The sequence below is a fragment of the Arachis ipaensis genome, chromosome B8 (genome assembly GCF_059453495.1).
Source record: "Arachis ipaensis isolate K30076 ecotype BB chromosome B8, ASM5945349v1, whole genome shotgun sequence".
NCBI classification, from domain to species: Eukaryota; Viridiplantae; Streptophyta; class Magnoliopsida; order Fabales; family Fabaceae; genus Arachis; species Arachis ipaensis.
Genome location: NC_142443.1, coordinates 136,573,280 through 136,600,867, shown reverse-complemented (window position 1 = coordinate 136,600,867; position 27,588 = coordinate 136,573,280). Strand labels below are relative to the sequence as shown.

General features: G+C 35.7%; 4 protein-coding genes across 5 annotated transcripts; all 4 read left to right on the top strand.

Moving 5' to 3' along the window:
* The first annotated feature begins 4,364 nt into the window (after positions 1-4,364).
* OCP3 (overexpressor of cationic peroxidase 3) lies at positions 4,365-7,768 on the top strand. The gene is made up of 4 exons (XM_016316445.3): positions 4,365-4,671; positions 5,128-5,505; positions 6,403-6,711; positions 7,437-7,768. The coding sequence occupies exons 1-4, from the start codon at positions 4,471-4,473 to the stop codon at positions 7,575-7,577; spliced, it is 1,029 nt and encodes a 342-aa protein (XP_016171931.1). The 5' UTR covers positions 4,365-4,470; the 3' UTR covers positions 7,578-7,768.
* Positions 7,769-8,785: 1,017 nt separating this feature from the next.
* On the top strand, positions 8,786-15,554 carry LOC107612537 (cellulose synthase A catalytic subunit 1 [UDP-forming]). The gene is made up of 14 exons (XM_016314228.2): positions 8,786-9,288; positions 9,705-9,900; positions 9,995-10,176; positions 10,397-10,508; positions 10,598-10,787; positions 11,411-11,677; positions 11,774-12,119; positions 12,204-12,341; positions 12,428-12,553; positions 12,860-13,072; positions 13,178-13,442; positions 13,630-13,826; positions 13,956-14,306; positions 14,685-15,554. The coding sequence occupies exons 1-14, from the start codon at positions 9,205-9,207 to the stop codon at positions 15,267-15,269; spliced, it is 3,252 nt and encodes a 1,083-aa protein (XP_016169714.1). The 5' UTR covers positions 8,786-9,204; the 3' UTR covers positions 15,270-15,554.
* A 1,260-nt stretch (positions 15,555-16,814) lies between these two features.
* LOC107612536 (F-box/kelch-repeat protein At3g23880-like) lies at positions 16,815-18,696 on the top strand. 2 transcript variants are annotated; one of them, XM_016314226.3, is made up of 2 exons: positions 16,815-16,949; positions 17,035-18,696. In XM_016314226.3, the coding sequence occupies exon 2, from the start codon at positions 17,044-17,046 to the stop codon at positions 18,337-18,339; it is 1,296 nt and encodes a 431-aa protein (XP_016169712.1). In that variant the 5' UTR covers positions 16,815-16,949; positions 17,035-17,043; the 3' UTR covers positions 18,340-18,696. The 2 variants fall into 2 exon arrangements, with proteins under 2 accessions (XP_016169712.1, XP_016169713.1); XM_016314227.3 differs by having other exon boundaries at positions 16,818-16,949; positions 17,038-18,696.
* Positions 18,697-25,996: 7,300 nt separating this feature from the next.
* Positions 25,997-27,274, top strand: LOC107611688 (F-box/kelch-repeat protein At3g23880-like). The gene has a single exon (XM_016313590.2). The coding sequence runs from the start codon at positions 25,997-25,999 to the stop codon at positions 27,272-27,274; it is 1,278 nt and encodes a 425-aa protein (XP_016169076.2).
* The last annotated feature ends 314 nt before the right edge of the window (positions 27,275-27,588 follow it).

Genomic DNA, 27,588 nt, shown 5'->3' with positions numbered 1-27,588 from the left:
TTCACCGAATTCAAACAAATCTTGGGATCACCACCCATACTGCAGAAACCGGAGCAAGGTAAACCATTGTCATTATTTCTTTCAATTTCAGCTAACACTATCAGCTTTGTCTTTGTAATAGAAATATGAAAGGAACCACATCCAGTATATTTTGTAAGCAAAGTCTTGCAGAAGCCGAAAAAAGATACCCAATGATTGAAAAGCTGGCATTTGGCCTAGTAGTTACCGCCCGGCGCCTGAGGCATTACTTTCAAACACACCCAATCATAGTTCGGACAAGCCACCCCCTGCGACAAATACTATCAAAACCAGACTTGGCAGGACGTTTGACAAAATGGGCAATCGAGCTCTCTGAATTCGACATCTCCTATCAAACGAGGGGATCGCCCAAAGCCCATGCATTGGCCGACTTTGTCTCTGAATTCACGGACAAAGATGAGCTTACCAACTCCTGGGAGCTGTATGTGGATGGAGCATCGAACGAGAATAGGTGCGGAGCAGGAATTCTCCTTAAGGACGACAATGGAGTCCACACCGAGCAATCAATCAAGTTCCTCTTCGAAACAACTAACAACCAGGCCAAATATGAAGCCCTACTGGCAGGTTTGAGACTAGCCAAGGAAGCAGACATCTCAGCCCTAAAAGTATACTGTGACTCACCACTCGTAGTGCAACAGGTAAACGGCCAATTCCAGGTACGCGATCCGCTCTTGGAAAAATATTTGACTTCGGTTAAGGAGCTAACAAAATATTTTCAACATTTTGAAATTCTACATGTACCTAGAGAACAAAACAGTAGGGCCGATATTTTATCCAAGTTAGCCACACATAGAGTAGCAGACCAAACAGACAAACTACACCACATTACTCTAGCAGAATCAAGTTTAGAAACAAAATCGGTGTTGAGTGTGACACAGGCAGAAGATTAGCGTGGAACGTACATTCACTATTTACAGAAAGGAGAAATACCAGTAGGCGAAAGCTTGAGGACATTCAAATATAAAGCAAGCCAATATACTTTGTTGGGACAAAATCTGTACAGGCGAGGCATTTCTCGGCCCCTCCTGAAATGTCTCGGCCAAGAAGAAGCCGAAGAAACGGTAAACGAATTGCACGAAGGAATTTGCAGACACCACACTGGAAGTAGAAGCTTAGCCACAAAAATACTCCGAGCTGGCTACTACTGGCCGATATTAAGGAAAGACTGCAGATACAAGGTACAAAACTGTGACGCCTGTCAAAGATGCGCACCACTTATTCACAACCCGGCCGAGCTCTTGCACACATCAAACATCGGCTGGCCATTCTACAAATGGGGAATGGATATACTCGGACCATTCCCAATGTCAACAGGGCAGGTAAATTTCCTTCTGGTTGCTGTTGAATATTTCACAAAATGGATAGAAGCTCAGCCATTAGCAAAGATCACAGCCGAAAAGGTACAAAATTTTATTTGAAAATCTATCATATGTAGATTTGGATTACCCAGGGAAATCGTATCTGGCAATTGTAGGAAATTTACGGACAAAAAGATCGCATCATATTTAACAGATTTGCATATTAAGCATCACTTCTCCTCCGTCGAGCACCCACAAACTAATGGGCTCGCGGAAGCAGCTAACAAAGTCATCTTGCAGGCATTAAAAAAGAAACTAACAGACGCTAAGGGAGGATGGGCCGAACTCATACCAGAAATATTGTGGATTTATAACACAAGACCACACACAACGACAAAGGAGAGTCCATTCCGACTAGTATATAGCGCAAACTGTATGATACTAATAGAAATCAGTCGAGGATCAACACGGATCGAGTATTTCAACGAACAAGATAACTCGGACGCAAGAGTAGCCGAGCTCAACCTCATATAGGAAGACTGTGAACTTACAAAACTCAGACAACAAGCAATGCAGGCGACAATAAAGAGACAATACAACAAAAGGGTAAGGCCAAGAACGTTAAAGGAAGGAGACTTAGTGCTAAGGCAAATGGAAGAAGCCCGGAAACCACCAGGACAGGGGCAGTTAGCCGCAAATTGGGAAGGACCTTTTCAAATTTCTAAAGTTATCGGAAAGGGAGCATACTGCCTGGAAACATTAGAAGGAATGCCCCTCCCCAACACTTGGAACATTGCATCACTAAAAATGTACTACAGTTGAATTTTTTCAATACAAAAATGAGCTGGCCAGGTACTCTTTTTTCCGATCACGAGGTTTTTTCCCTAAGGAGGGATTTACTCGGACGGGTTTTAACGAGGCCGACCAACTCATATGTCGAAACAGGTCAATAAATATCATTTTCAACATATCCATGCATATAGCCAAAAACAATGCGAAACGCATATCAATTAAACAAGCCTCGCGAATTGATAACAAAAATTACAAACCGGCCCTATAAAGTCGGAAACGACAATTGAGCAAGCAAGGAATATCTATTAACAAAACAACTAGCATACAAAGGCTAGCACAAATATCCACAAGTCAAAAGCCGACAACAACAAGTCGGAAGTAAAGTTCAAAACACTTCAATTAAAATAGAAAATTACAAAAACAACATAAAAGTCCGGGGAAAACAATAAAACTTGGCTGACAGCACGGTCAAACCCGGCAATGAACATGTCCATCTTTTCCTCCTCAAGCTTATTCAGACGAGCAGTCATTTCATCTTTAACTTTATCATTTTTCTTAAAATCAACCTAGAGCACTCTAATTTGCTCCTGAAGACACCCCACATCGTCTTCCTTTTCTTTCTTCAGCAATTTGATCTGCTCATTAAGATCCACCACTGCATCCTCTTTTTCCTTCAACCTAGCAGTCATATCGACGACATTCTTTTCCTTTTCTTTCAACAAACGTTCACAGGACACAGCTTTCTCGATCATAACCTGCTGCTCAGAACTCAAAAGCTCGGTTGTGCGACCAACACACAACAACCGAGAAGCATCAATCTGCATAATCACAGGTCTTAATATAACTATTCAAACTAAACAAGAACGAAAGAAAAATCAGCAGAAAGAATACCTGAATAAATTTGCCCAACCCTTCAATACCCAGAGAACGAATAGACTCAGGATCGCAAAATGAAGAGGCACGAGTCTTCACGTCATCGTGAACCCAATGATAAGGGTTATCCTTATTTACTTCGACTACCTTAATTTTCTCTTTCTCTTTTTGTCTAACCATTTTTTCTTTTGAGGATCAGTAAGAAGGGAAGAAACAAAACAGAACAGAAGAAACTAAGAGACAGGAAACTAACCTTTGGAAGACATGACTCCTGAGAACTAACCACACTTTTTAGCAAATTAAAGTTACGTTCCGTTAAGATACAGGTTTAATTGCAAACCCACTATCTTAGTGGGAAGTGGAAACAACAAACACGCGCCCAAATGCAAAACGGTTCGATTCCAATATAGTAAAAGCAAGCAATTTATTACAGCCCAGTTTACAAGATAAAAGATCACCTTTAATTCAAATAATTCTATTTTTTCTTTTAATTTCAGTTTCTCATAATAAAAAACAAACAAACCCAAGCTTGACATGCGCGTTGAGCTTGGGGGCTTCAAGATATCTTACTACGCCGAGGTATAAAAACACAACAATAAGCTCAACTTGCTGCAAAGACACCAAGTCAAGCTTGGGGGCTGTGTACTGCACCTTCCTAAAGTTGGATAAGACCGAACAAATACCTCGGCTCAACGGCTCAATTGAAACAAATTCCGTCCCGCAGATCTCGGATTCAAAACTTCCCACTCAATCTCGGACTACAACAAGAATCACGAAGACTAACGGACCACTAAGCTAGCAAATCACGTTATAAAGCTAGGACAAGGAGTTACACAACACACGGAAGAAAAAAGGAAACCTAATATACTTGCTAAGATCTCATTCATCCTCATCTGCTTTTATCTTTTACTCTACTGACTTGAGCGTCGGAGTCCCTTTTGCAGGTACCACGCTCGGGTCCAGATTCTCGAGAATACAACCTAACCAGCTTAGATTGTCGGCTTCATCTCAACCGATAGGAAACCGATGTATAGCTCGACACCAGTATCCAGACAAAAACAATATCTATAATTAAGAACTTAATTAGATTTTTGACTACATATTTTTGGGAGAGATATTTTGTTAATTTTAATATTTTTAATATGAAAAGAACCTGATTACAAAATTAAAAATAATATAGAAACCAAATTAAAAAAAAAAATTGTAAATTTAGTAAAATTATAGAGACGGTAATTAAATCTTATTTTTACCGGTAAGAAGGCATTTAATTGAATGTATTAAAATTAAATTTTCAATTAAAAAAACTTATTTTAAGAATTTATCTTATAATTAGTAAAAAAAAGAAAAAAGAAAATCTGAAAAGTGAAAACCCCTCTCTGAGATAATTAGTTGTTCTTGTTATGAGAGGGTGAGAAGATAAAAAGATCATAAAACCCACATAACAGTAACGAAGCGTAGAAGAAGAACCATGACGGTGACTCCATTAACGACCGTGTTTCGATGCTTATTATCGAGTCCTGCTCTTTCTTCTCACTCTCACAATCTTCCACTCACTCTCCCCTTCGACCGCACCCCACTCTTCCGCTCTCTCCTCCTCCCCTCCCGCCGCCGCACACTCTGCCCCGCTCTTGCCGCCGCCAACAACAAGAACAAGAGCAACAAAAACAAGGTCAAACAAATTCACTTACAATAAATTAATTAACACAATTACTCTTTTTTTTTTTCCTTCACTCTTTTGTAATTCGTATATAATGTATCATATTTGGAGCGTAGAATTAGTATTTTACAGATATATACCAAAAAAGAAAAAAATTTTAGGGCCTATTTTGTGTTTGTTAATTTGATTACTCTAAGATATCCAATATTGCAAACTAACTTATGTGATTGGTCCTGTTTCATTTCTTGTGATATAATATATCATGTGTATTTGGAGTGTTGAATTGTTAGATGTAAAGTAATCATTTTGTGCTTAAGCGGTTAGTAGAGATGGTTCATAACGGTTTTCTAGAACCTATTTTGTGCTTGTTAATTTGATTACTTGCAGATATCTTTTATGCAAACTAAATTGTGTGCTGCTCAGGAAATGGTTCCACTAACTTTTCCTTTTTTTTTTTTTGGGGTGCAGAAAAAGTTGTTACGTGATCATGGTACAAAGGGTAGTGATGAGGATGAGGAGGAGGATGCTTTTGAGTTGCTGTTCAAGCAACTTGAAGAGGATCTCAAAAAGGATAATTTGTTGAAAGGTGGTAGCAATGATGATGATGACGATGAGATAACTGAAGAGGAACTTGCCTTGTTAGAACGTGAGTTGGAAGGTGCATTGGGGGAATTTGATGCCGAAACGTTAAATCCAGATGTAATTCATGCTGAAACTGATGCTAGTGATAGTGAAGAAGAACAAGAAGAAGAAGAAGATGATGAAGAAGACGGTGTGCCTATGCTTAGAACTTGGCAGATGAAGAAATTGGCTAGGGCTTTGAAAGCTGGCCGCAGAAAAACAAGTGTCAGTGTCCCTTAACTACTTTATTTTTTGTGAAATTCTTTAGCTAAACTCCTTTCAATTGTTCTGATATCTTCTCTTTATATGAGTAGAGAAGTAATATGAGATCTTGAGGTTATTTGATTACAGTTTGCAGAAGGTTATTGTTGTCTTCGTTGCTTGAATTGCCTGTAGGGTGTGCCATTTTCATTAGCATGATCCTCCTCATGACGCGTTTGTGGAATTGAAATCATTGTGGAATAATGTCAATCCTTTGTATAAGAAACCATTAGTTAATTCAAATATTCAGAGTGAAATGATGCACTTTTCTGAGTTTTCTACTTGGGGTCTGGCTTTTCTGGGCTGTTCTTCATAAATAGAAACTACCTATAGTGTGATTTCCTAGTAGATTGATAAACTAGGTGGACCAACCAAATTGGGTTGCATGCTTCCTTAGTGACCTTGGCATCATGATTAGAGTGTTTTGTTTCTGATTTTCAAACAAGTGATTTTACAACTTAATTTTGCTATATAGTTGAAAATGCCGAAAAATAATGTTTCTTAGAACATACTCTATTTAGCTTTTGTCAAAAGGGCTGATAACAACTTTGTTTGAAATCCTGATTATTTCATAAAATTTATACAATTATGTCAAAAGTTATTTTTTGCCAAAAATCTGAATCGTACACACCTTAAAGGTGATTCCTTACTTCATGTTACAGAGGATCTCTGTTTAGTCAGCAGATACCTTGACTAAAGCTAGGATTATTATTATTTTTTCTCCCTTTTTAGAAAGAGATATGAATTGGAAAAGAAAAAGCAGGGAATAATGGAGTAAAACCATTGTATTGTTGTTCATACTTAACATAAAAGACTAGAGGCTAGTAAGTTCCTCACATTTATCTTTTGTATTTGTCGCAGATAAAAAATCTTGCTGCTGAGCTTTGTCTTGATAGGGCGTTTGTTATTGAATTGCTCCGCAACCCTCCTCCGAATCTTTTGATGATGAGTTTATCAATATCTGATGAACCTACACCAAAAGAAATATCCGTTGAGACTAAACCTAGAGAGATTGTTCTCGAAGAAACAAGAACAGATCCTGTGGAAGCTGGAAACAAGGCTAACGTACCAGTTCATGTCATGCAACAAAAATGGTCTGCGCAAAAGAGATTGAAAAGGGCCCAAGTTGACACACTTGAAAAAGTTTATAGGAGATCAAAGCGACCCACTGTAAGTTTACTATGCTTCAACAAAGTTTTATGAAAGACAATCATCCATACTGACAATGAAATGTTTATTACACTCTAAGTTTCTGAGACTTGATTTACTTCATTGTCTTAAGCTAAAAGTTCTTTTGTGGTCCAAACTTGATTAATGCTTGCTTGTACTAACTATCTGGTCTTGAGCAAAACAACACCATTTTCTTTGTTTTATGATTATGAGCTACTCCTAGTTTTGGTCGGAAATTTCCTTGATGACTACCATAGTTGCTTGTATAGTTAAATCAGCAATTCTCATTCATTCATTCTCAGTGCTTTGACTAGATGTCCATGTTAGTTTGAGATAGATTGATACTCCCTTATTTCTTTTATCTGTCGTCGTCATATTTACGAAAATGTGATGGTAATAGATGAAAGGAAACGGAGGGATTACTAAAAGAATAGAGAAATGTGGTATTCATTTTACCTTCACTAGGAAACACCGCATATTCACAACTTGTTTATTTGTGTCCAAACAATCTTTTTCCTTAAGAAAAAATATTAAAAGCAAAGGAAAGTTGGAAACACCCATCTTACTCAAGCTTCCATGCATTCGATCATTACTTTATGGCTTGATATCTTCAAGTAATAGTAGGAGTCTTGCTAGTTATTGTAGCTATTTTGCTAATATCTTTGGAACATAGATAGTTAACTTGGATTCTCTAATGTACCTGTGATTGATTCCAATGAATGCAGAATGCAATGATAAGTAGTATAGTGCATGTAACCAATATTCCTCGGAGAAGAGTTGTTAAGTGGTTTGAAGACAAACGTGCTGAGGAGGGTGTTCCAGAGAATCGTGTTCCTTACCAGCGCTCTGTATCAGAAGCTAGTTGATTTTTTTCTTCTTTGAAGTATTATAATGGAAGCTGTATAGGAAAAAATCATGTTTCTCCAACCATTTTTTCATATCTGTTCTGGGGGAGGTTTATGGAGTGAGTTGAAGTAGTGACATATGTAATATAATTAATTAGAGGTATATTGTTTACACTCATGATTCTCATATACAAAGCATGTGATCGGCTTAATATGGATTTGTGGGTATCCAAAATATTTCTTAGTTATGATTTATCGCACAATTCAATATGGATTTGTGGTCACCTCTACAATGTTCAACTTTCAAATTTGGTCCGTTGGATCCAATCTCAAATAACCAAAGGGGTTGTTTTTGAACCACAACAATAACTTGTTATTTAGCTTTAAGCATTATTGCACTAAGACCAGATTATGTGAGAGATTGTGGTGACCCCAACCAAGTGTCAAACTAACATTTGAGCTTTTTGGGAAAGTTGTGTCGGCAAAAGTCCCACCTAGTTTTTTTCGTCACTAATACCCTTAACCATTTATTGGATTTCTTTTCCTCTCTCCCAAAGTGTAAGTAAAGATATTTAATTTCATAAAATATACTGCTTGAATTCATCAACATCATGCTTTGCAGATTTGTTATATATATATATACAAAAATATAAAATTATTTGACAACAGGATATAGAATTCACATAAAATTTTCTACATCTCCAGAAATATATAATACATATCTTTGAGTAATTTTCCCTCAACTGTAGCTAGGTGTTATAAGAAAAAAAAAAAAAAAAAAAGAGAAAAGAATAAAAAGTTTCAGGAAAAGTATGCTAAGCTCCTTTACAGATTATACAATTATTTCTCATCCCAAGCAGGCAGGCACATGCTAGTTGTACAAAACTAGTATAATTGTATAAGTCGTAAAAAATTGACAAAAAATTCATTCGGCAATCTAGTGTTCCCAACGATTATTTTATTTCTGTCACAATCTCCATTAATTAATTCGTCGCTTATTCTATAAAATAATTAGTAGTAGGAATGATTTATCTTTCTTTTATATGATATAATATGTTCAAGGAAATAAATTCAGTGTTAGTTGTATCGGTCCACGATTAATACTAGTAGTAGGAGCAATCTATTCTAATCTCAACTCTTTACACTGGGGGGTATACGTGTAATTTCCCATGGCTGAAGTAGATTTCCACTTTTCAATTAAAATCGCGTGGGCACCGACAGCCAGCGGTAATCCAACCGGTAATACCGGAAGAAACAGGTAACTCCGACAGACAGCCTGTACCTCTTCGACAACCAAATCTTACGTAGCTCCTTGTCCATTTCCTAGATTAACACGTGTGCACGTACCATTTGTCCAATCCTAAGAAAACCCCTAAAATCTAGAGAGAGCCGAGCCGTACAAGCCGGCTAAAAAAGACAGTGAAAACCGGGAACCAGTCGAGCAGGTAAAACACACGAACCATAAAAATAACACACACTATCTGAGTCCATGCTAGCTGGAAGTGAAGACAACACAGAGAGGGAGAGAGAGAGAAAGGTGGAAAATGGCGTATTGAATGAGCTAAAATTTTAAGGTTCTGATTTCCCTTCTCTTCACCACAACCGTGTGATCTTTTCTCCACTGATCTGAAATAAGAAGAAGAAGAAGATGGAGGCAACCGCTGGAATGGTTGCTGGATCACACAAACGGAACGAGCTTGTTCGGATTCGCCACGATTCTACCGATAGTGGGGTTAGTCTCTCTCTCTCTGCATCATCCACAATGCATTGTCGTTGTTCAACTCTCTAACAGCATTTACTTTACTCCTTAGAATATATGGCTTTATTTAATAAATTTAGTTATATTTATTTATATGTATTATGTTTATAATTGTATTTTTTTAATTGGTTATTTTTTTAATTGAGAATTGGGTAGTGTACTGATCAGCTTGAATGCAGCTCAGATCTGATCTGCGTGTTCACTCATGTTGATCTTCAAGTTTGATTTTTGATTTTTGAGTTTTTTTTTTAAATATTTTATGTACTGTACAAGTACAATTATTGCTAAGGATTTGGCGCATTCTTTTTCTTCTTAAGGATGGTGTTAAATTTTTAAATTTAGGTACAATAATTCTGACTTTTGTGTAATGTGTATGGGTTTTGCTGCAGTCTAAGCCTTTGAAGAATTTAAATGGCCAAATCTGTCAAATATGTGGTGATACTGTTGGCCTAACTGCCACTGGTGATGTCTTTGTTGCCTGCAATGAGTGTGCCTTCCCGGTTTGTCGTCCGTGTTACGAGTATGAAAGGAAGGATGGGAACCAGTCTTGTCCCCAGTGCAAGACAAGATACAAGAGGCACAGAGGTTGTTGTTTTCTCCCTTGTGCATATGTTTGTTGATTTTTGTTGGTTTTTAGTTTGAATTTTTGAAATGAATGAGTTGAGTGTGGATTTTTCAGGGAGTCCTCGAGTAGAGGGGGACGATGAGGAGGATGATATTGATGATATAGATAATGAATTCAATTATAATAGCCAGGGAAATACCAAGGCAAAGCGGCAGTGGGAAGAAGATGCTGACCTTTCTTCGTCATCTAGACGTGATCCTCAACAACCGATTCCACTTCTCACGAATGGACAGCCGGTAGTAAACTAAACTGATGTTTAACTTCTCACTGTTGTTTCTACTTATTAGAAGTGAAAAACAACAACCAAAGATGATGAGCTTTTCTTTTATAGTTAATAGTAACCTTTGGTTATGCATGTTCCTACGGAGGAGTATGTTACATTTTTACATGTGTCTTTCATTTTCTTTCTATACCATTTTGTGATGCTTTTCACTAATTATCTGTTTATATCATCAGATGTCGGGTGAGATTCCTACTCCTGATACTCAATCTGTGCGAACTACATCGGGTCCTTTGGGTCCATCTGACAAGGTTCACTCACTTGCCTATACTGATCCACGGCAACCAGGTAAAGAATGAACTAACTTGAATGAATGCCACATTATAATACTTATGGTTATTGCTAATTTTAAATTGGCCATATTTTTGTTATTACAGTTCCTGTAAGAACTGTTGATCCAACCAAGGACTTAAATTCTTATGGCCTGGGGAATGTTGACTGGAAAGAAAGGGTTGAAGGTTGGAAACTCAAGCAGGAGAAAAATATGGTGCAAATGACTGGTAGATACAATGAAGGGAAAGGAGGTGACATCGAAGGAACTGGTTCTAATGGGGAAGAACTTCAAATGTAAGCTGCTTAAGCTGTTTAAATTTATGTTTAATGACTACGAGGGCATAATTGGGGCAGTATTGTGTCACTTTTGCCTTTTGCCAGTTACACATCTAAGGATGCAATTGTTTGAACTAAACAAAGAAATGTTTTATGATATAATTGATTTTGAACTTTTTCACATTCTACCTTTTGAGTTTTTAGCTTTTTCCCCCTCAGAATTTATTTGTTTATCTTAATTTTTTTCCAATGTCTCTATTCTTTTTTACTTTGTAAAAAATTTCATTATTTTACAATTGACTTGCTTTCTCTTTCTTTCTTAAAAATATCATATTGTACATTGCATTGCATTTGTCTCCCTACTCTATAAACTGTTACTCTACATGAGGTGGTCAAGAGAGATCTAAGTATAAACAATGTTGCTGCAACATAATACATGACATGGCACATTGTTGTTGTTTGATCCATGTAGCTAACCCCACCTTTTGGATAAAGTTTTATTGTTGTCATCCTTGTTATGGTTAAAAGCCTAAATATTTCAATTTAAACTCATAACTTACACAAAATACGCAAGCTTTAAAAGCATATGCTCTGAATTTCATTTTCTATCAAGTTAATGGGAAATTAATTGTTATTGACAGGGTTGATGATGCTAGACAGCCGTTGAGTCGTGTGGTGCCTATTCCTTCATCTCAGCTGACCCCTTATCGTGTCGTTATTATACTCCGGCTGATTATTCTCGGGTTCTTCTTACAATACCGTGTAACTCATCCTGTGAATGATGCATACCCACTATGGTTGACTTCAGTTATTTGTGAGATTTGGTTTGCCTTATCCTGGCTCTTGGATCAGTTTCCAAAATGGTTTCCCATTAACCGTGAGACATATCTTGAAAGGCTTGCATTAAGGTCCGGATTGCCTATTTTATCAATGTTTTATGCAGCTTGGTATCTTGGTTTGGTTATCATGTGGTATTTTCTATCTCATTAACATTTCTTCCTTAGGTATGACCGTGATGGAGAACCGTCACAATTGGCCCCTGTTGATGTTTTTGTCAGTACAGTGGATCCACTCAAAGAGCCTCCGCTTGTAACTGCAAACACTGTTTTGTCCATTCTTTCTGTTGATTACCCTGTAGACAAGGTTTCCTGCTACGTATCAGACGATGGTTCAGCTATGTTAACTTTTGAAGCCCTATCGGAAACAGCTGAGTTTGCAAAGAAGTGGGTGCCCTTCTGCAAAAAGCACAGTATTGAGCCAAGAGCCCCTGAGTTTTATTTTCAACAGAAGATTGATTACTTGAAGGACAAGATTCAACCTTCTTTTGTAAAGGAGAGACGAGCAATGAAGGTTGGTCCTGAGGCATCTTGTTTCCATTTCCTAAATGTATCCTTATATAGACCATTAACTATAGACTTTAATTTTTCTTATCAGAGAGAATATGAAGAATTCAAAGTGAGGATCAATGCCCTTGTAGCTAAAGCTCAAAAGATGCCAGAAGAAGGATGGACAATGCAAGATGGAACTCCTTGGCCTGGAAATAATCCCAGGGATCATCCTGGAATGATTCAAGTATTGCTCTTTCTTCCAAAGTGCACTTAAAATATTCTAACTTTTGTTATATTTTTGGGTTAACTGTAATGCTTTGGAATATGCAGGTATTTCTAGGTCATAGTGGTGGTCTCGACACAGATGGAAATGAGCTACCTAGACTTGTATATGTTTCTCGTGAGAAGCGACCTGGCTTCCAGCATCACAAAAAGGCCGGAGCTATGAATGCCTTGGTATGTCATGCTCAAACTCCTTATGTTGTTCACTTTATTGTTTTCTGATATATATAGTCTTCTTTTGCACTAAACGATGTGATACTGTAAATCTGATTTAATGATGCACAGTTGTATACCATGAGTGTGGGAATAAAAAGAACCTGAACTTTTTATGCTGCTTTAGGATGTAAATGATGTTGGTAGAGATTATGGTGTTTCATTGTTGCAATGCAAACTGACTATGATCTAGTGTTGGATTTTGATATATATATACCAAAAAGGGTTCCAAGCGTATTTAACTCTGGATTATCATGTGTGATGTAGATTCGAGTTTCTGCTGTGTTGACCAATGGTGCATATCTTCTGAATGTCGATTGTGATCACTACTTCAATAATAGCAAAGCTCTTAAGGAAGCCATGTGCTTCATGATGGATCCTGCTTTTGGAAAGAAAACATGCTATGTACAATTTCCTCAGAGGTTCGATGGCATTGACTTGCACGATCGATATGCCAATCGCAATATTGTGTTCTTTGATGTACGTCTTGAATTTACTTTCGTTACGTTGCAACAAGATAATACTCTCTCCTTGCATTCTTATCTGCTGCCTTGGCTAAATTATGTTTTCTTGTGTACTTGTCAGATCAACTTGAAGGGTCTGGATGGTATTCAAGGCCCAGTCTATGTCGGAACTGGTTGCTGTTTCAATAGGCAGGCTCTGTATGGTTATGATCCTGTGTTGACCGAGGAAGATTTGGAGCCTAACATTATTGTGAAGAGTTGTTGGGGTTCTAGGAAGAAGGGATCGGGTGGCCACAAAAGATTCAATGACAAGAAGAGGGGTGTTAAAAGAACTGAATCCACTGTTCCCATCTTTAATATGGAAGACATAGAAGAGGGTGTTGAAGGTATGCTATTGTGAAAAACTAGTTTGTAACTCCTTTGTATGAAGTGGCTTAAGCATGTAGATTTTTGTATGTTGAATTTCATGCAATGTCTTATGATGGACATGTAATGTATTCACCATGCAGAATTGTCTGAAAGTTGAGATCATAATGTCTTATGATAGGTGATATATATTGCATCCTTTTGCAGGGTATGATGATGAGAGGTCACTTCTTATGTCACAAAAGAGCTTAGAGAAACGATTTGGTCAGTCTCCAGTTTTTATTGCAGCCACCTACATGGAACAGGGTGGCATTCCTCCATCGACCAACCCTGCAACTCTTCTTAAGGAAGCAATCCATGTTATCAGCTGTGGTTATGAAGACAAAACAGAATGGGGCAAAGAGGTGAGCATGTGTATTTATCATTGTGCTCATGATTCCTGTTCACCACTTAACAGGATAAAGAAATCTGATGTGAGATTAATCAATTATTCATTTGGTTTCCTAAATGAAACTCTTTTCTTACTTAACCAGATTGGATGGATCTATGGTTCTGTGACTGAAGATATTTTGACCGGGTTTAAGATGCATGCACGTGGTTGGATTTCCATTTATTGCATGCCACCTCGCCCGGCATTCAAGGGTTCAGCTCCTATCAATCTTTCTGATCGTCTTAACCAGGTGCTTCGGTGGGCCTTGGGTTCAATTGAGATCTTTCTAAGTAGGCATTGTCCCTTGTGGTATGGGTACAATGGGAGGTTGAGGCCTCTTCAGAGATTTGCTTATATTAACACTATCGTCTACCCTCTTACCTCAATTCCACTGCTTGCATACTGTACCCTTCCAGCATTTTGTCTTCTCACCAATAAATTTATTATTCCTGAGGTAAATGATTTCATCTATCCCATTTCTTGCGGGTAATTTTTAAGAGTAAAGTACTATTTTAACCGTCGGAAGAATGGTTCAGTGACGAAGTGGCTGCTCAAAGATTGATCAGTATCCTGTGATACTTGAAAGACTAAAACGGTTTACCACTATTTTGGCTTCGGAGTCATTAGTATTTTGACAAAGTGGTTTACCCCTGAGGGTGGATTTGTTAAGCAAAACCAATTTTTTCAGGACCACAAGATAATTATCAATCTTTGAGGGATCATTTTGTCTGCAAACTAATATTTTGTGGCCTAAAATGTTAGTGTGTACTTGATAAGTTTATTATTCCTGATGAGGTGTGGTGGTTTAATAAGTTTGGTTAATTCTGTGCAGATAAGCAACTTCGCCAGCATGTGGTTTATCCTCCTTTTTGTCTCCATTTTCGCCACTTCAATCCTCGAGCTTAGGTGGAGTGGGGTCAGCATAGAAGACTGGTGGAGGAATGAACAGTTCTGGGTCATCGGTGGCACATCCGCACATCTTTTCGCTGTGTTCCAAGGTCTTCTCAAGGTGCTCGCCGGGATTGACACAAACTTCACTGTCACGTCAAAGGCCTCGGACGACGACGGGGAGTTTGCCGAGCTTTACGTGTTCAAATGGACGTCTCTCCTCATCCCACCGACAACAGTGCTCATTGTGAATTTAGTAGGGATTGTTGCCGGCGTGTCGTACGCCATAAACAGTGGCTACCAATCTTGGGGTCCATTGTTTGGAAAACTCTTCTTTGCCATTTGGGTCATTGCACATCTATATCCATTCTTGAAGGGTCTTTTGGGAAGGCAAAACAGAACACCAACCATTGTTATTGTTTGGTCTATTCTTCTTGCTTCTATATTCTCGTTGCTTTGGGTCAGAATTGACCCTTTCACCAATGGGTCCAACAAATCGTCCTCTGGTCAATGTGGCATAGACTGTTAAGGTTAAATTTTGGGGATTATTTTTTGTATAATGTATTAAGGTTCACCCCCTTTTGATCTCCTCGTGTTTGGAGAAACTCTAGAGTTCCAAGTGTTTGTATATATTGCAAGAACATAAGTCCATTTAAGGTTGTCTTGGAGGGTTGTCCCCTTCATGTATCGTTCGTTTATTTTTTTAAACCTTATTTGGTCCTTGTAAGAATAGGTTATGTTAAGATGTACTTGTGTCATGTACTTTGAACACATAATATAAATTATATTTATGCAAGTAATTGAATTCAAACAATCTAGCTTTGTTTTGGTTCCGTCTTGAAATCCATTTTTATAAACTGCCAATTTTTGAAGATAATTTTGCCATTTTGGTAAGAATTTATAATCCAAACTCTAAAGTCGGGTCTCAAATTGAACAGAGACATTACAAACCTCCAATATGTAAATGTATTTGATTGTCTTCCTTCCTAGCATCCATTATCACTCACTTCCCAAATAAGCTTAGCTTGCTAATCTCTGAACGATTCAAAAGACAAATTTCTGCTACTTAGAAACTATTAAATTGAAATTTGATAAGAAAGTAGTGAGAATCAACTCACACTTGAATAGAATATTTGATTCCATAATTATCGAATCATAACAAATTTTATCCCATTGATTAAAAAATATAAAATATTGCCAGAACTGGATAATAGAGAGAATAACCTGCATAATCAAAGTTGGGTATCTTTCTGCACAAAATCGATTCGATATTTTCGAAAATTTTTATCTTAATCCTGATTGAAGGGGGATACATTGATAATAAGATTCTTACCAATAGGCAATAACTTTATTCAGATTTCAAAAATAAGGCAAAAGCACCAAAGCAAAAGCTTGATAATGACAATATGTATAACTGTTACTAGCATAGTGATCATGACTATCATATTTGTAATATGACCAATTCTCTAGTGTTTTTTATTTGATACTTAACTTTTGTCTAACTTATACATTTTACATATTTAAAAATTTATTAAATTTCTATTTTTAACAATTAGACACCAATTTCTATTAGATACCATAACAGACACCAAAGAATATTTTCTTGTAAGACATCCATGTACAGTTTTCTTTTTTTGGACATGGGTTGGGTCGGACAAACCCAACCCGACCCGGAAACAACACAAACTCCAGTACAATAATTCAAACAAGAACGCAGCATCTCCCTCTCATAAGTCATAATGAAGCACCTAATCCTATTAATTAATAATTAATAATTACAACCAATACCTTTTCCACCAGCAGATGAGTTCTCTCTACCATACCCGTACCTAGTTATTACCTATTTGTTGGGGCAAGGATCGGGCCGGAAAAGCCCAATTCGATCCGGAAATAAACCCAGAAAAAAGAAAAAAAAACAATAAATTAAAAAAAAAAGTATTCTAAAAGATCGATAAAAAAATTTAATTATTAAAAAAGATTTTTAATATTAAAATTATTTAAAAAAATCAAATCTTTTTATAATATTAAGAAGAACAACCAAATAAAAGATTTGGTCCTCTTAATCCCAAATCCCAATAAACGTGACTCAGAGGTCAGAGCTCCTTCACAAGACGATGGCCCTCTAAGACGCGACGCGTGCTGCTGCCAAAACAGAGAGGTACGACACCGTTAGAAGGTTGCCGGAGAGAAGAGACCGCTGCTAAATCAGGTATCAAACTAGTTTCATTCATGAAACCTGAAAACCTACATATAAATAGAATACACGATAGCAACACAAATTCAAACTGAAACAGCAGCTAGCAATGACGTTACTGCTCGTAATTACGAATGACGTGGAGAGGAATGCGTCGAGAGGGCTGTTACTGCTCCGTGGTCACACGGCCACCGCAAGAACGCCGCCGCTGCCAGACCTTCCGGAGGAGTTGATCATGGAAATCTTGGTGAGGCTTCCGGCAAGGACGCTTGTTTCCCTAAGGAGCGTCTGCACTTCATGGAGAAACCTAATTTCATCCCCCGACTTCATCCGCAACCACCTTCGTCGTTCATGCTTACGCGATCCAAGCCTGACTCTGCTACGAATTGCTTGTTACAACAGTTCGCCTTTCAGATGCAGTGGTGTCGGATACGACAGTATTGGAGTTCTCTCCGTACGGTCAATAATAGACAAACCTTCTAGACCTACTAAAGTCGATTACTTCAGTGGACAACACTACTACAGAATCGTTGGTTCTTGCCATGGATTGTTGTGCTTTTTTGATGAGCATGACTACCAGAATACGCATGGCATCTTGTGGAACCCCTGTACCGGATTCACATTCCAATCACCGCAAATCAGCGGTCAAGCCTTCTCTTCTGGCTTTGGTTATGATCATCTCAGTGACAGCTACAAGCTTTTTGGAATTATAAGGAAGAAAGGGCCATCTGGTGTTGAATATAGTACTAGAATTTATACATTTGGATCAACTTCATCGTGGAGAAGAATTGATGATAGCCCATTTGGCCTATTTGGTATCCCACCTAACCACTTTTGTATGCCAGAGAATGGGGTATTTTTTGGTAGTAGTAGAGCATGCACTATTAATTGGATTGTTAATCATCATGTGGTTCTTTATTTTGACTTGGGTAAAGAGACTTATGCTCATTTTACCCTGCCTGATACGGATTCAAGTGATTATCTCTTGATACAATGCAAAAAGTTATGTGTTTTGAGAAACTGCCTTTCTGTTTGTTATGGGTATTTAAGAACACAACACTCGATTGTGTGGCAGATGAAAGAATATGGAGATGCTCAATCTTGGACTAAATTGGCAATGATTTCCGTCCACGACCTTGTACCTCTCTATATCTCGGAAACTGATGTGCTTTTGGCCGTTTTTCAATCTTGCAGAATAGTTTTGTGTTACTTGAATGATGGCAGCGTACGCATTCCTGTGATTGATTATGGCGTGGAGAACAATCCTTATCTTTCTCAAAGTGTAGGTTCTTGGATGGCTTATATCTACCATGAAAGCTTAGTTTCACCAAATGGTCTTCAAAGCAACTCATCCAAAATGCTGCTGCGTTTCATCAAACCCAAACCGAATCCTATTGTCTCTTGATGAAGCCTTTCTCGAATTACCAACTTTGTTATTGATGTTATCAAAATTATTTATCTAAGTACTGTGTTTATGTTTCAAATAGAATTTAACACAGACCCCATCTATCTGTGCCAACTTGCGTTGGTAATGATTAGGCATACATATCATACCGTAGGTTAAACTTAGTATAAAGTGGCACCTTGGTGATTCTTCATAAAAAATTCAAAGTACCTTCATTGTACTACTTGTGGTGATCGTTAAAGTAATTTATTTATTGTCAGAAATATTTGTTGCTAAGAACATAATAGCAAAGCAGTAGAATGATATATGGCATGTTCCCCATCACTAGTGAATGCAATAGCTATCCTTTGGTGTGTAGTCACGCTTTCTCTCTCAACTGATACCATCCCTAGAAGTATATCTGAAATTTCTCTGGAACCAAATTCCTGCACCATTAAAATTTTAATTGAAATACTACTATTATCACATTAATTTCGGCTGCCCATATGAATATGCTATTGTACCAGCATAGTGTTTCTGCAATATTGTTTCAATCAATTTATAAGGAAACTTATGGAATGCAATTAAAGAAACAAAACCGAATTATCATGTGTCCTGTCTTATTCAATTTACCCAATGACATTCAGCTCAATATTCAGGTGATGAGATCTTCTGGATCTTGGCTTTGGCTGGTTCCCTAACTCTTGGGTCAAGTTGGTAAAAATCATTGATACATAGTTGGTAATGTTATGCTCATGCATTCAAGATTCTTAGGCTATAGAATAAAAATACCACATTATGTTAAATTGTTTATCATTGATTGTATTCAAGATTGTTCGTTTGGAATAAAAGAAAGAAATAGAGTGATGTATTATGTCTTCATCCTTTTAAACTTGTCTATTATTTTCCAATTTCCATTCATGTCCGGCCAACATTCAATAAGTCCGCATATTAGTTGTCTTTAGTTTCTTCTATACTTGTTTGATATTTTTTATAATAATAAAAATAAAACTGTTTATATATTTGGTTTGAGACAGGAAAAATGAATTAAAAAAAATGAAGGAATATTTGTTGTTGATGTAATTAGCATTTTTTATCAGTCCAATTTCTTCCTAAGTATAAATGTATAATATAGTGATTACCCCTACCCTCATTCTTTTTAAACTCAGCATAAGTAATCTATACAAAATTTATGGCATGGCTGTTTAGTGTTTAGAGAAAGATCTTTGTGTCAAAAATAATTAATGACTTTCATTCCTGGGAAACAATGGCATGTAAGAAATGGAATCTTCAAGTTGCAAAATTCTCATGAGGTTTTGAAGCATTATACAGAGGCTATTGACTGTAGTCCTAAACATGCCAAGGTAACAATACTCATTAATTAGAGGTGAATGCCAATCATGGTCTGTTTAAATACTGCATTTCAAGTTGTAGGTACTTATGTTATAGTTATATTCTGAGTTGCTGTATAAAAATAACAATAAAAGAAGGCAAGATTGCACTTGATTTGATTAAAGTTTGGACTATAAACATATGGAAGTTTAAGCATGGGAAGCAACATGTTGTTTTGATTTTTCATTTTATTAAAAACTAAGGACTACTGATTTGAGCCAATTATTCTTTTGTAACACATGGTTCAAATGTACCTTGACAAAAAAATCCGGTAGGGATCTTTGCTTTTGTGAGTTGAATGTTGAAAAGCCATTTGCTTCCCTCAAATCATTTTTCCTCGTTTACATTTATGTATGGCGACGATTTTTTATTTCTATGAAGTTTTGTTTGGCTTTCAGGGAATGTGGCGCTGATTTTTGGCATTTAGTATGTTGTAAGGTCTTTGTGTAGAGTCCAAACGTGGTGAATGCCACTCCCTCTAAGGTGTGGCCTAACATTTATTCATTCAATGATCAATGATTAAGAAAGTGCAGTTGTTCTGACTTCTAAGATTATTTATGTATTTATTTGTTTTGACTTCTCAGATTATTGCTTTGTTGAATAGCATAAGAGCGAGGGAAATTATTCTTGCATGGTGGTTATATCTACTAGTTGTTCTTCTCCTTCCTATAAAAGGGTCCGGATGAGTATTTCTTTTGGCTGTTTTTACGAAAAGCAGGTTTTACTTTTATGCTTTTCCTTCATCCAATTTATTCACTTATTTTCCTATGCTTTTTTAGACCTGATCTAAATTATTAGAGTTAATTAGGGGGTTGAAAAACATGTCTCAGTTTATGTTAGTGGTGTGTGTAAGAACTCTTTTCATAAATATATTTAATAAAAATGTACTGTCACCATTGACAAACTATTTTCATTATCTTTCCCGTACTTTTTGTATTTAGGTTTTGTATATTGTTGTTTTGTTGTTTTCTTTGTGTTTCTGAGTGCTTAGTTGTCAATCTTTGAACACATGCATCTTATGTCTCTGTGTTTTCCTCCGAAGATTATCGAAGAAGTGTTATTGATGGTGAACTTCGAAAAAAGATGAATGATGGAAAAAAGATGAATGAAGAAAAACGCTCTCAATCTGGTTGCAATAAGCATGTAATCATTGTCATGTGTGTGATGAACATTGCAACAAAAGAAGAGTGGCAGGAGCTGATTCAGGTTTCCCCTCTTATTTAATCTTATAAGATATCTTCAATTCAGTAATAATATTAGTAACCTATGATTTAGTATCAATTTTCATGATTTTAGACCCAATAATATTTAATCACTTATATAGTAAGTTAATTTTTTCACCTTCTAAGAAATTTTACTATAACAAAGTCTTTCTCGGACTATTTAAGTTAATTGAATATGGACCACCTAAAGAGAGTTTTGTCACTCATCCTTACAAGATCTCAAAGTAATTAATAATAATAATAAACAGCATCCCTGTAATTATTTTTAATATGTAATTAGTCTTTCTTTATTTGTATTATTTTGTGTATGCAGGGATTCGAGTTATAATGGAAGTATCTTTGCCTATTCATCAACACAACAAACAACATGTAGGTTTAGATATAAATTCCTCATATCTCATATATGGAAGTTAGTTAATTTATTAGAAGTTTAATTAATTCGAATTATATATTTGTGAGTAGAGAGGAGGAAAGTGCTGCTTAATTGAAAAGCAGTGGTAGTGAGGAATCAAGTAGTATTGGCTGCAAATTCAAAGAAATTAAAGCTAACTAGCTAGCTACTTTTTGTTAATTATTATTATCAATTCATTTTCATTCTTCTCTGATGTCCTCTTCATGTTTTTGGTTTGGCCATGTCAGGGTTGTGCTCCGGTGAGTTCGGGGACACGCTTGTCAAATTTTAAAATCTTTTAGAGACTATTTTATCAATAGCAAAAGTCATGTATCATTTTGTTAGCGCCAAAATCTTTCGGGTACTAATTTGGTATTTACCTCTTCGAAGAATAGCCAACGCTTAACAGGTTGAAGACTTAAACTAATAGGCAACACTTCAATGTGTTGCATATTCAAAACTATAGTCAACCCTTTAATGGGGTTGCAAAATCAAAAGAAGAGGCAACATTTTTTGGCTAGCGGCTGAATCGTTGTCTGTTTTTAAGAAAAGGCAACGCTTCCAAAGAGTAGCTTTCAAAAGCATTGCTTTTAAAAGTTAAAACAAAAAAGCGTTATTTCTGACTTAAGACAACGACCCAAAAGCATTGCTTTAGGTTTCAAAGTGTTATTATAGATAAAAGGCAACTCTATCAAATTTTTAAGTAACACTTTTTGAATGTTTTCTCAGTTTGAAACTATTATATTGCGATTCTTAATATATATTAATTTGATTTATACTCTATCATGGATATGTGTAAGTTTCACAAGTATCTCAATTTTGACTATTAATAAGTTTACTCAAAAAGTCAATACACTTTAGAAGACCTACTGTGAGTATAATATGAAGTTACCTTAGAAGGAAAAACATAGATATAAACAAAACACAATTGTTTTCTATATTTATTTTAGAGTTTGTTTGGATATATTTAACTTATATTAAAAACTTTTTTTAGTGTATTTGATAAATTTTTAATAATAAAAATAAAAGTACTAAAAATATTAGATTTGATATTAAAATAAAAATAGAAATAATGAATAAAAATATGAAATTTAAAATAAAAATATTTAAGATCGAGAATGAAATGAAGACTAACTTTTGGAAAACAACAACTCAAGCATTAATATGATAATAAATTAAAAATAATTATTAAATAATTAAAATAATAAATTAATTATACTTATTTGGCTCAATAAAATAATAAGTTAAATAAATAAAAACATCTTATAAATATGTCAAGCAAAAACTATAACACTTTTAAAAACTATTATCAAAATACATAAGACGAAAAAAATTAATACAAATTAAAATAAAATAATTTATTTATTTCAGTCAAATTAAATAATTAATATAATTGATTAATTATAGTTAATTTAGTCAAAAAAATATTATATTTTTAATATTTATCTCAATAAATCAAATAAATAATTATTATAACACTTTTAAAAATTATTAATCAAAAGATAAAAGACAAAAAATGATAGAAAATTAAAAATAATCAATTTATTTATTTTAATTAAATCAAATAATTAATGTAATTTATTAGTTATAATTAATGTAGTCTAAAAAATATTAAATAATTTAATATTTATCTTAATCAAATTAAATAATTAATTAACATATTTAAATAAATCAAATAAAATAAATTAAAAAATACATTTAAGAACATACAACACATCAGCTATATATACTATTAATCGAAGAAACCCAATCTTAAGAATATAGGATTGATTGATTCGTTTTAATTACAGGTGGATTCCATCAAATAAAATGCGTATTTATGACTTTTCAATTTTCAAACCCTAAACATTTGTTAATAATTTAAAATTTGAAATCCTTTTAGTTTCAAATTTCAAAACTAATTTCATTAATAATTAATTACAAATGTTGACAACCTAATTAAGTCTCAATTTAGTTTCGTGAAAATAGAGAATAAAAAAAAAACATTACAAATATAAAATGGTAAGAAGCTAAGGCTTTCTTTTCATGATAAAGAAAATTGATATTGTTTTAGGTGATATTGAAAAAGTAAATTAAATATGTAAAATATAAAACTATAATAAGTTAAATTGTAAAACCATCTGATTTATTATAAATTTTATTTTATAAAATAAAAATATTTAATAATTAAAGAAAATTAGCCCAAAATAGTTATAACTTGCTTTATATATTTAGTATTTATTAATTTTTTTTCTCCCTAATATTACCGTTAAAAAATTAGTTGACTTAGTTAAAATAAATAAATAATAATCTCCAAGAACTCTAAAGTTAAATCAAGAATAAATTTTCAAAATCAATTCTGCCAATAAATTTGTCCACTTTTAATGTTTGTGTAATTACATATTTATTGTCTATTAAGTATATTGGTATGATAAAATTCGATATATAAACATAAATGATTTGATCTTATTCCCTAGTATTGCATGAATATAAAAACTCAGAAAAGTTCTGCATCCATGTATTTTTTACATGGTTATTAACCAAGTAATTTCCTCCACACGCGCGTCCTCCACCCCTTACTCGTTTGTCATATATGCGCTACATATAACGTGCTGCAACCTAAAGTTTTACTCAACGTAAACCTTCTGCTGCAACGTAAACCTCCTTCTGTTCGTGTTCTTCCTTATTGATCTATATTGCCTTTGTCGTTCTCCTCTGGTCGCGTTCATCTTCTCGTTTTCTTATTTCGATCTAGTTGCATTTATCTTCTTCCTATTCTTCTTCATTTTTTTCTTTGATCTGCACTTCTGAATCGAAACAATAAATGAATCGACTTCAAATCAGGAGAGCGATTTGGATTACTCTTTTGAAACGAATCAAACTGACAAAGTTTGGATTATTCAATTTTGAATCAAATTGAATGGAATGCAATTGCTAATTTGAATTGAATTAAATGGATGGAGGTGTATTGAATTGAATTGAATTGAATTGATAATATGCAAATTGTAGGCAGAGTTATTTGAATTTGATTTTATATAATGGATTATGTTTCATTCACTCAGTACTATATAATTGTTTTACCATGAGTACTGTGTTCGGTTCATTCTGCAAAAAGCTGTTTGAATTTGATTTTATATAATGGATTATGTTTCGTTCACTCAGTACTATACAATTGTATTGTGTTCGGTTCACCATGAGTACTGTGTTTGGTTCATTCTGCACTATTCAAAACTCTTCTTCATCACCTTCTACTGCTTCTTCACCAGAGAGAGAAGGAGGAAAAGACAAAAAAATACAGCAGCAACAACAACAAAAGAATGACGATAGGGTTTCAGGGTTTAGGGTTTTAGGGTTTATGGGTTCAGGGTTCAGTATACAGGGGTTCAGTGTGTTTCAAACTTTCGGTTCGCCCCGTGTATTAATTTCGGTTCACTGTGTTCATGGTTGAGGATTTATGGTTTAGGAGTCTAGGGTTTAGGGTTCAGGGTTTAGGGTTTAGGGTTTAGCATTCAGGGTTCAGAGTTCAGTGTTCAGGGTTTGGGTTCAGGGTTTAGGGTTCGGGTTCGGGTTCATGGTTTAGGGTTTAGGGTTTAGCATTCAGGGTTCAGAGTTCAGTGTTCAGGGTTTGGGTTCAGGGTTTAGGGTTCGGGTTCGGGTTCATGGTTTAGGGTTTAGGGTTTAGGGTTTAGGTTTTAGGGTTTTAGGGATTTAGGGTTTATGGGTTCAGAGTTCAGTGTTCAAGGTTCTGGTTTTAGTGTTTAGGATTTAGGGTTTAAAGTTCAGTGTTTAGGGGTTCATAATTTTTTGGTAAATAGGAGAGCGATTTGGATTATTCTTCTGAAACGAATCAAACTGACAAAGTTTGGATTATTCAATTTTGAATAGAATTGAATGGAATGCAATTGCTATTTGAATTGAATTAAATGGACGGAGGTGTACTGAATTGAATTGAATTGAAAATATGTAAATTGTAGGTAGAGTTATTTGAATTTGATTTTATATAATGGATTATGTTTCATTCACTCAATACTATACAATTGTTTCACCATGAGTACTGTGTTTGGTTCATTTTGCAGAAAGCTGTTTGAATTTGATTTTATATAATGGATTATATTTCGTTCACTCAATACTATACAATTGTATTGTGTTTGGTTCACAATGAGTACTATGTTCGGTTCACCATGAGTACTGTGTTCGGTTCATTTTGTACTATTCAAAACTCTTCTTCCTCACCTTCTACTACTTCTTCACCAGAGAGAGAAGGAAGAAAAGACAAAAAAATACCGCAGCAACAACAACAAAAGAATGACGATAAGGAGAAAACACATGAAGAAGAAAGAACACGAAAAAGGAGGAGAAGGAGGAACGTGAAGAAGAAGAAGCGTTGGGCAAGAACGATTTCGTGTGTGTTGAGCGCGTGTATTTCACGTTTTATTTAATGGTATTGGGTTTTTTTGGTGTTGGGCCAACTTGGTTACATATAGCATCCTGATAAAAACTTGTAATTTTGATCAACAAATTATTTTAGTTTAGATTTGATTAGATTGAATTGGATAGGCCGTTTGTGATTTTGATCTTGGAATGAAGGCGGGCCAAAGATCCATGGAGATGTTAATGATGATATTGAAACACGAAAACCCTAAATATAAATAGAATAGAATAGAACAGAACGGTGGAATAGATGGACAAACACATGCAGATCGAGAATAATGATGCCAAGAGGAATGCGTGGAGAGGGCTGGAACTGGTCAGTTGCTCCAGGGCAAGAACGCGGCAGCTGGCAGACCTTTCGGAGGAGATGATAATGGAAATCTTGCTGAGGCTTCCGACAAGGACGCTTGCTTCCCTAAAGAGCGTGTGCAGGTCATGGAGAAACCTCATTTCAACCCCTGACTTCACCCGCAACCACCTTCGTCGTTCATGCTTACGCCTGACTCCGCCACGGATTGCTTATTGCACTTACGACGGTTGCTATGGTGGTATCGAATCTTTCTTCGAGCAGTCAGTGTCGGAGAATCCTTCGGAACCTACTAAAGTCGCTCGCTTCAGTAGGGGAGGCTACAGGATTGTTGGTTCTTGCGATGGATTGTTATGCTTCTTTGATAGCGATGCTGATGACCACATGCATGCCATCTTGTGGAACCCCTGTACCGGATTCATATTCCAATCACCGCAAATCAGCGGTAAACCCTGCTTTTCTGGCTTTGGTTACGACCATCTCAGTGACACCTATAAATTTTATGCAACGATAAGGAAGAAAGTGCCATCTGGTGTTGAATCTAGTGCCAGAATTTATACATTTGGACTAACTTCGTCTTGGAGAAGAATTGATGATACACCATCTAACCTACTTTGTGCCCGAACAGCTTACGATCCTTTTATGGCTGATAATATGAAAGGGGTATTTTTAAGTAGTAGCAAAGCATGCACTATTAATTGGTGCGTTTATGACGTGGTTGTTTATTTTGACTTGGGTATAGAGACTTATGGTCGTTTTACCTTGCCTGATAGGAATTCAGATGGTTTTTACTTGACTCACTTCACCCGCTTATATGTCTTGAGAGACTGCCTTTCTATTTGTTATGAACATAGAAAAACACAACGTTGGATTGTGTGGCAGATGAAGGAATACGGAGAAGCTAAATCTTGGATTATATTGACAACAATCTCCTTTCATCCGCAACTGTATTATGCTTTACAACCTCTCTACATCCCAGAAAGTGATGTGCTTTTGGTTATGTCTCGATCCTTCAAATTAGTTTTGTGCAACTTAATCGATGGCAGCATAGATTTTTCCGTGATTGACAGCTCCTCTAATGACATGGAGTACTGTCTTTATCTTTTTGGATATTCAGGTTCTAGGAGGGCTTATGTCTACCATGAAAGCTTAGTTTCACCAAATGGTCTTCAAAGCAATTCATCCAAAATGCTGCTGAGCTTCATCAAACCCAAACCCAAAACCCAATCTTAGTTTCACTTGGTGAAGCCTTTCTCGCACTACTACTATGCTTATGTTTCAATTGGAATTTACTGCTTTAAGATAATTCGTTTGATCTTTTTCCTTTTTCTAGTCAAATAATTCTTTGAACACTTTGTGCACTGATGAGAAATTGTATTTGCTCTTGGTATCATTATTTCTCCTTGCAAACCATCGATCATAATAATTTTACATCAATATACCACTGTTTTGTGGAGAAATAGGGATGCCCAAGATGGATTTTCAGAAATCACCATCATTTAATGGTTTCAGTTTGTTAATTGAAGGGGAAAAAGAATAGTTCCTTA